We start from the raw sequence: 9,279 nt of genomic DNA, 5'->3' as shown, positions 1-9,279 counted from the left end.
ATATAGTTTTGTCATATGGTTTGTCAAAAAAAAAAATCATCTGACAGGGTCAAGGTCAATTCATTCCATTTTATAGGTAGAATTCATAGCCAACTCGAACTTATTTTTAAACTATTAAGGCATAAATGAAGCTAATAAAGGATTTAATAATGTACCAATTTTGGTTGGTTCGGTGGATCATATAAATACGTGTCATCATTTGAAGCGGTCGGTGGGGATTGACGGTGAGGTTTATCGAGGTGTAAAAGATTTGACAAGGAAAAAGTCCAAAATGGACAACGAGAGTTCACGAGATCATATTCCATGTGGAATACGATAAAATTCCCAACCGTCACAGAGACAATTTCTGTCTTTCAAAGCATGCCACGTAAACTAATGTAATATCTCTTCCTAGAAAGCCATCTGTCCCTGTCACAACTCTATTGATTTCACCTATATATAGGCCCTCCTCGCAAATCAGTTCCAGAGAAAGGTTCCTCTCCAAACTCTCTCTCTCTCTCTCTAAAAAAGCGAATTTGTGATTGGAGAAAGGAGAGGCATGGACGCGTCTGCAACTTTTCTAATTGAGAGAAAATCATCGATTGAGAATGAGCCCAGGACGCTTAACATGGATCAACTTCAATTTGCAAGGGTGAGTGTTCTTAAGTATTGTGGTAGATATGTTCATGGCTTTGAATATGATGATCCTCTCTTAGTTTGGAACTCTGTCTGAGTTTAAATCCTCTCTCTAAATTGCAGGAGGCAGCATTTTATGTTGCGCAAACCAGAAGTATTGAAGAGGCTTTAGACATTTTCACAAAGGTAAGACGAATTGAAAGAAACCCATCTCTCTCTCTCTCTCTTTGGTTTCTCAGGTTTGATATATAAACGAAGCCATGATTGATTGGACTTTTGAGTTGATCGATGACAATTATAACTTACTAGGAGATTCCCATGAATTTCATTTTCAGTAGCAGATCTGTGATAAGAAGTTGGATACTTGTGTAGTAGTTCGTATACATAGAATTCACGGGGTTAATGAGCAATTTGGATTGTGATTGTTCATCTCATTTCTAGAGCTTTTCTCTTTTTAGACTGCTAATATATTATCTTGATCATATGTTATATCAAAGTGAGACTATTTGCATGTCAATGATCTTGTTGAGATGTCAGTATGGTGAAATGGTGCAATCATTAGGCATACCACATATGTAGTTTTTTGGATTGTCAAATCTTTTCTCTCGGATTTCCAATTCCATTTGTGTCTGTTGGATTCTCTTTTATCAACAAAATTAATATATTTTTTGTCGTTCCTTCTCGGATTCTTTGCTCTTATATTAACATATAAATTATGATCTGTTAAAGAAAAAGATTAGTCACCAAAAATGGGAGTGAAATCTCTCCATGGCTCCCTTGCATGGAATTTGTGAACATTGTAAGAAGAGGAAATAACAAAGCAAAAGTTAATCTCATGGAGGTGGATACTTGAGGATCTCTCTTCACCTAATGCCTTAATTCGTTTTGGGTCAAATAATTTATGCCACAATGTAAATTTATTAGGGATGTTTAGGATATATATATATCAATTCTATTTGAATTAGAACCTATATTTATTCTAATTCAATAAGGTTTATTAGACTGATAGATGGGCAAATTTTAGGCTTACTGGTTGATTTGAAGATTTTTGCTATGATGTAAATATAATGGATTTCTTATGATTGTAGGGCTTAGAGCCAGTGGTGAGTGGTGTGAAGGACGAAGAGAGTTTTCCCATGGACTCAACAGAAGAGTACTGTGATAGCTTTCCAATAACTCAATGGGGACTGCAAACAGCTGCTGTCCCAGTGACGAGGGATATTGCTTCTGCACCGTTCTGATCAGTATAGTTTTTAATTTATCTCCAAAGTTTTGCTCATTTGAGTCATTCTCTATTACACATGAATAGGATGGAATATTCCTTTACATCAAATTTTTTAACTTTTTTTTTTATTTTTTATATGCAACTTACCTTTGAATAAAGGAAAATATTAGTTAAGAAAGTTCATCAGCTCCAACAATATTTTCAAAAGGAGATGCAAAATATCACATTGAGGATTAAAGATGAAGTTTGAGCTACTGTGGAGATTTGAGGCGAGAGCTTTGGTGCAAGAGATGGGAAGATAAAGGGTTCCAAGTGCTTTTTCTGCGGGTGCTGGCTTTATGATGATTGCTGCAACTAATGGATCAAAGATTAATTTTGAGCTACTGTGGAGGTTTATAAATTAATTTCCCTTGGTTTGGTCCTAGAATACAAAACGTTTCAATATATTTCCAACTAAATGAGCATTGGACATGATTACATAACATTTATTTGATATTCCATTATGTACATCTATGAGATCGTATAATCATGAATAGAATTCATCTAATGGGTCAAGAATTGTGATCAAGTTGCGGAATTGATGAGGACGACCATGTATTTCAGGAAAGCAAGCAGACAGGCTTGAAGCATATATATGTATAAAAAAAGGGGGCACCTAAACCACCTCAGTTTATATAAAACCAATAGCTAATATCCAAATTGCATGGAAAAGTTTTGATGGACATTTCAAATTTTATTGGCTATTCATGTATTTACAATTGTTGAGTTAATTCTCAAAATCGATGGGGAGATAAAAGGGGGCCTCCAACAAAAATAAAGTAGAAGGGAGTCCACGTATTCAATGGGGAGGCAGAATGTGAGAGCAAGAAGTACTGAAAAGAAGAAGCTTCTATGTGAATGTCATTGATAACTGCACAACTACCCAGGCTGCATGTTCCCATCAACAACGCGGGCCAATGAGAGCGTGCATATGGGTATTAAAGGGAAAGGGCATAGTGGTTATTACACTACTTTATGTGAGAGGGTGTAGGGGCATGTGTGATTTTTTTTTTTTTTTTTCAATTAAAAAATTATTGAAAATTTCTCTTCACCAATAGAGAAGGAAGAACCATTGGTGAAGTGATCATATGATTGGTATAGTATGTTAATTATCATTATACATTTACATTTATACTCCCTATTGAAAAAGTTGAAATTATCCTCCCTTTGGCAATCGGATGGTCCTAATTCCTATGGTGAAAGAAGAGTCCTTCATTTACTATGGGTGAATGGAAATTTAATTCGGTCTTGGTAAATATGTAACTTGAGTCCCTTTTTTTTTCCTGAGTAGAACCGTAGAACCTTAGTCCTAAAATTATAGCGAAGGGAAGTAATGACTTTGCTCAACTACTGTTGAATATAGGGATAATATTTCCTACCAAGGAGTGCAGGATGCTCTAACATCTTCTGCTCTCTTTCTCCTCACAAAAATGACCTCTCTACCTTGAGAGAGAGAGAGAGAGAGAGAGGGCTAGGGCTAGAACGGGAGATGCTAATGCACCCTCCACTGCCGGACAGGAAATTACTTTCTAAAACATATTATAACTCATCTCAAACTTGCCTGTTGGAAGATGATGATATATATGAACAATACAACCAAAAACTTAAAAGTACCAATGGTACAGATACCATGTGGTAGATGTTCATGTAGACCATTAAAAGGAAGAGCTTCCTAGCTAGATAAGCAACTTTAAGTTTGCTCCTGTATCAATTTTTACATATATTTATTCGCCCTCTCCCCTCAAATCCCAACCCAATAAATAAATAAGGGAAAAAATCAAAAATAGAAACCAACATGTTTTAGAGTTATACCACATGGTAGAGACTATGACATATCGGTGGCAATCCGAAAATGACTGAACATGGGTCAACGAAACCTGCCATTCATTTCAACAAGCAAATAAATAAAACAAATGGAGGTAATATTAACAGTAACCAACTTTTCTATTATTGAGTTTGAGACCAAAATTTGTTAGGGGGTGGGAACAGTTTGGGGGAAGGGTTGCAACTGACAATGACCCAACCAGTTGAACCCATTTTTTTTAGGAAAATAATCCTCTGTTTTTCTCATCCCTGTTTTTACTTGTTTTGCTACCTGCAAAACGCGACACGTGGACAATTTTAAGACCAACGCACCGGATGTAATAATCCTCACCCAATCTTGACCGTTGGTCTCCTTATTGTCCATGTCGCATTTTGCAGATAGCAAAACAAGGAAAAACATGGATGAGAAAAACAGAGGATTTTGATCCTTTTTTTTAAGGGGTGTGGGGTGGTGGTGAAGCCTAATTGTTCCATTTAAATGTTGCGAGAGAGATAGAGAACCCTTATTGACTTCTTTGTGTATCAGAAAATTCAAGTTTCCAACAACAACATTAAAGTGATATACAAACCACAATTACAAAATAAGAACTTAGAGAGAGAGAGAGAGAGAGAGAGAGAGAGAGAGAGAGAGAGAGAGAGAGAGACGGTGGTTCCGTAGTTTAGAGTTAAAGAATGGCAAAATGGACCAACCCACGATAGTAGAGGCCAAGAGACATCACGTACGCAGAGAAAAAGTTACGTGGGCAATCAGTGTCCACACACGTATCTCTAAGACGACCTTTTTAAACGCAGCCGTCCTGAGCAGGTCGCGCGTCCGCCGGAGCTGTAGGCTGAGGTTGTTTCTCTTGGTGGTGAGCTTTGCCGTATCCCATCTCCAAAGAGTCATCAGCAGTGGTAGTCTGCGATGGTTTCCCCGCTGCTCCTCCTCCTCCTCCTCCTCCTCCTCCTCCGCCTTTGTTGTTCCGGTATATCGCATATAGTATCAGCTGTAATGTTCCCAATGCCGACCCGAACCCGTTTGGCACCTGTCTTTCCAAAATTATTCAGTTCTTCACACGGGTTGAAATCGTCTGTAATTCCGATCTCGTACAATTTCATACAATATCACTTTCAGGCGGTGATATATGTATTTATACCAATACAATGACCTAGATTTGATTTAAATGTCTTTTCACTGATTTAATGTTTTATTAGTTATACTAGATCTGAATCATTATATTGATATCAATACACATATCATTGTCTAAAAGTGATATTACACAAAATTGTACAACATCAAAATTACAGACGATTTTTATCCTCTTAATACTCCACACATCATCATTTATAAGTCATGCAGACTTCTCTGATTAGGCAGTTCTGTAAGAAAGAGATTGCCAACATCTTTTCAAGGCCAAGGTTGCCAGATAGCCAGTCGGGCCAAAGTGACCCGGTCTTAACTTTTCCTCAGACACACCTGTAACATTTTATGATAGGACATGTGCACATAGCCGCACGGTGCTATAGCGGTGTCAACCAATTGGGAATGGACAGTTTCTGTTGGGCCAAGGCTGTCCCTTCAATGTTAGGTTCTGTACTATTATTTTTTATTTATTTCTTTATTTTCTTCTTTTGAAGTTTTGTACTCCTATCAATTGTTTAGATAGTCTTCCAATAAGAGAAAAAAAAAAAAAAGAGGAATGGCTCTAACATTACGGTTAATTGAGGAATTAATTATAATTATATAAGAAAAAATCATACAAATAGATATATTTATATTCAGTCAATCGATTGTCATTTTATATTTAAATTATAAAATAAATTTATGCTAAATGAATCTAAGTAAACTAATTAACCTATAAATGGTGGTTGATAAACGGGTTGGTGCCATGTATGAGATTGATTATTTTTTGGATGTTTAAGGTGTTTGATTGTAGTTCGATGGACACCTAAACAAGACTGACCAGGGAATACAATTTATAGTCCTATTAAATCATTTATGGCCTGTTTACAATTTGCTTATAATCCAATTAGTTCCTTTAAAGATCAATTATAATATTATATATAATCTAATTAGTCTAATTAATTGACCCTTAATATTGTCTGATCATTCAATAATCGAATACAAAAATATCCATGCCTAGCCTTTGACGACCAACTGGTTTCACACCCCGGCCTATTTTCAACTTTGACTACCCTTTTCATAACCTGGCTTGGTGCAGTACCAGACCGTTTAGTAAACCGGTTGATCCATGTTTGGCTTTCACCGGCGGGGCCTACCTGTGCATGCTGGCATTCGACAACCTTACTCGCATTTATACATTGCCGTATACCCACTGTCTTCTAAGTACCTTAAACCAAACGGTCTCCCACAGGACATAGGCGTCATTTTGTGGCTTAGATGAGAACAAACATGAAAGATTAGAATTTCTACACTACTCACAGCGACGAAAGGGTCGTGGCCAAGAAGGCCAAAAATGAACCATGAAGTCCCGCAGAGGAAGCAGAACAGAGACAAGAAGAAGGGCATGAACTCCACGCTCTTGGTCATGATCACCAGCCTCTGCAATAGTAGCAGGTAATATATATATATATATATATATATAAATGGTCACTATGGTCATTTCAAACCTACACTAGAATCAGATCAGACGAGAGGTCCTTGGAGTCCTTACCATGATGGATAGAGGCGAGGCGTACATTACAATGGAGAAGATAGTGGCTGCAAGGCCACAGAAGAGCTTCCTGGTGTGGCCATGGAGGGCAAAGATGGAAACAATGGCTATAGCAGCAAAGACTGTGACAACAAAGGTAAAGAGCCCTAGGATCTTCGCCTTCACCTTCTTAGGCGCGTAGATGATGAAGATCAAGACGTAAATTGACTCTATCGCCGCACCTGTGCCGTTGATCGTGCTGACCAGAATATTGTTCGGTGATACAAAGGGAAGACCGTACCTATCGTATCATCACCCACTTATCAGTTAAATATCTAATTTAAATTTCACGACTGGGAAACTGCCGGAATAAGAACGCCAGGAATTACTGCCGGTCTTTGGTCTAATGACTTTACCACCCCTTTGGTTAATAGCTGAACAAAACCTTGGAAAGAAGCAGAGGGGGAGAAAGACGGGAGGGGTAAAATGGTAATTAAAACTGAGACTCGGAAGAAGAGGTTTCCTACCATGCGGAGAGGAGGCAGTTGAGTAAGGTCATCACGTAGGGAATGCCGGAAAACTCCTCCGTCGATTTTCTCTTTATGATTCTTCGAAATGTAATTCTAAAGAACAATTTACACAAACCCATCAGTATAATCCATTTTTTAATGAAATCATAAAACGGAGACAGAAATTGAACAAAATCTTGAATTTAAGTTAATTAAGAGTTCTTTCTACTTCAGAAAAGAAAGAAAATGAAAAATCACAGAGGAAGTGATGTTCTTTACTTACGTTGGAGCCAGGAAGAGAAATAAAGCAGTAGCGTTTCCTGTTTCAGAAACAAAGAAACCCAGAAATATTAAGAAGCCATTCACAGAAAAGGGAGAGTAAAACCCAGATAAAAACAGAACAGGAAACCCAGACGATCGAAAGAGAAGAAGAACCTACCGAAAATCCCAAACAAGAAATGCGCAACGTCCATTTCGGTGGCAGAAGAACTGACCAGAAAAGGAGAAAGATGACCAGAGAAGGAAAAAGAAAAGAAACTCGGCCAATATGATCCTTTCAAAGAAACTCGGCCAATATGATCCTTTCTTTGTTTAGAAGAGAAATAAGTAATGAGAGAGTACAGAGCTTTATAAAGCTTCACCAAGGAAGAGGCCAGGGAGGCTTTATATAGGGATCAGAAAGAGATTGGAGAAAGAAAATAACTGTCAAAATGTTGTATTACAGTTGTAATTGATTGCGTCCTCATCCAAAGCTTGGGTAAAGGTAATGGTCATGGTAATGGACGGGTAGCCTTTATCCTCCGCTTCTAAGTTCTAATTCCCCCCATTCTCTTTCCCAGTCAGCGGTTGATCTTCCGAGGAGAGAACGATTGCATTGATTTGTGGGTGCCATGCCCATGACTCATGAGCCCATGACCTGACCAAATGGATTTGGCAGATTTAACGCTTTCTCACTCTTTCTGAGATTGAGATGCTCTATATCTGGTAGGGGTTTCTCCTCCAAAAGAAAATGCCAATCGGGGACTTTTGGTTTTTTCTTGGGAGAGGTTGGTGAATCCTAATTAATACTGTACGTAATAGGTATTCTAGGATATTCTACCCCAAAAAATGTACTGTTATAGCTCTCTAGAGAGAGAGAGAGAGAGAGAGATCAACATTCGACATAACCGATTATAACAGAAAAAATACATAAGTATAATTTCCTCAAGGACTTGGTTACATAGTTCAGAATTTCAGATTGAATGACCTTGTGGATGAAGCATGGGCAATATCAATCGACCATGTGAGAGTACAGATGGATCAACCTCACTTATGTAATAAGACAAACACTATGAGACACAGACACATTTAGAAAATATAAGTTTTGCCTTTCAGGTGGAGGAGAAATGTATGTAAACAAATGGCAAACCAAAATTGACCTATATATGAGGGCACTAGACAGGACATGTGCATGATAAAAAAAAAAAAAATTTTGCTGAAGGGAGTGCCAAAGGTGAAAAATCTATATCAATGATTTGTATTTGTATTTCGTAAAAGCATATCTGGACCTTAAGCTTATACTCTCTTTTTTTCTAATATATTTTTTGCTGATCTTTTTTAACAAAAAAAATGTATACTCTCGCATTGATCAATTTTTCTTCGGTATTACACATTTCTCTTTCGACTTGTACAACATGCCTCGACATAGGTCAATTATTGTTTGTCATACTCAAAGAGACTATTTACATAAAGGAAGCATCATAATAATATCATAGATTTTATTTTTTGAGGTAAAAATAAATAAAAATTGATTAATACCATGAACAATTCTAATATAAACACATCTTTGGGCATCTACGAATCCCATTAAATGATTGAGAAGGTGGAAAATTAGGCGGAAATTTCTTTGGCTAGTAAACCAAGCAAAAGGTCCTTGTACTATTGGGATACCTAGGAAATACTCTAGATAGATAGCATGTCAAGTTCATACCTAAATTCAATCATGTACCTAAACGCATGTAATGTCGTATCCTCTAACGTATGACCATGCACTGATGCACCCATCAAAAATTCCTTGTTCCCATGTCAAATTTATTGTCTACAAAAATTCAACCCAATCCAACTTGCCACATGGTAAAAGTAGCCACAGGACCATGACTTGGTTATGGGAACAGCCAAACCATAAAACCTTATCCCAAGATATGACACTATGGATCTTATGTTTTCTGTGAGTTTTGTAGTTTTAATTTGAATGTCCTATAGGCAATATATGATTTAAATATCATCTGCTAAACGGCATAATTAATTTTCTATAGAGTGAAACCTAAATAAATTCATTTTCTATTTATTTATTTATTTTGAGAATGTTTTCCTTCACATGTAATGAAAGAAACACTTACCAATCTAGGGTTATTATTACTTCCCTTATTTGTTGGAAGTCCAAAATACACTTCTT

General features: G+C 37.1%; 2 protein-coding genes across 2 annotated transcripts; one reads left to right on the top strand and one right to left on the bottom strand.

Annotated features, from left to right (window-relative positions):
• The first annotated feature begins 479 nt into the window (after nt 1-479).
• Nucleotides 480-2,384, top strand: LOC122072741. Its single transcript, XM_042637138.1, has 4 exons — nt 480-631; nt 739-801; nt 1,704-1,859; nt 2,000-2,384. Exons 1-3 carry the CDS (start codon nt 539-541, stop codon nt 1,854-1,856), a joined length of 309 nt encoding a protein of 102 aa, XP_042493072.1. The 5' UTR covers nt 480-538; the 3' UTR covers nt 1,857-1,859; nt 2,000-2,384.
• Nucleotides 2,385-4,196: 1,812 nt separating this feature from the next.
• LOC122073588 (bidirectional sugar transporter SWEET1-like) lies at nt 4,197-7,683 on the bottom strand. The gene is given in 7 exon segments (XM_042638183.1): nt 4,197-4,653; nt 4,655-4,728; nt 6,126-6,245; nt 6,358-6,637; nt 6,864-6,959; nt 7,129-7,165; nt 7,285-7,683. Coding segments are annotated over 7 exon segments (876 nt in total). The 5' UTR covers nt 7,319-7,683; the 3' UTR covers nt 4,197-4,418.
• Nucleotides 7,684-9,279: the final 1,596 nt, after the last annotated feature.

The sequence above is a fragment of the Macadamia integrifolia genome, chromosome 3, assembly GCF_013358625.1.
Source record: "Macadamia integrifolia cultivar HAES 741 chromosome 3, SCU_Mint_v3, whole genome shotgun sequence".
Lineage (NCBI taxonomy): Eukaryota > Viridiplantae > Streptophyta > Magnoliopsida > Proteales > Proteaceae > Macadamia > Macadamia integrifolia.
Note: the sequence above shows the minus strand (reverse complement) of the source record. Positions and strands in the feature narration are given on the sequence as shown.

What these genes read in the sequence shown, in the direction of transcription:
- LOC122072741 (XM_042637138.1), top strand. Translation starts at nt 539, where the DNA reads ATGGACGCGTCTGCAACTTTTCTAATTGAGAGAAAATCATCGATTGAG. An exon ending in ATCAACTTCAATTTGCAAGG is followed by an intron (nt 632 to 738) that starts GTGAGTGTTCTT and finishes TCTAAATTGCAG; the next exon opens with GAGGCAGCATTTTATGTTGC. An exon ending in CTTTAGACATTTTCACAAAG is followed by an intron (nt 802 to 1,703) that starts GTAAGACGAATT and finishes TTATGATTGTAG; the next exon opens with GGCTTAGAGCCAGTGGTGAG.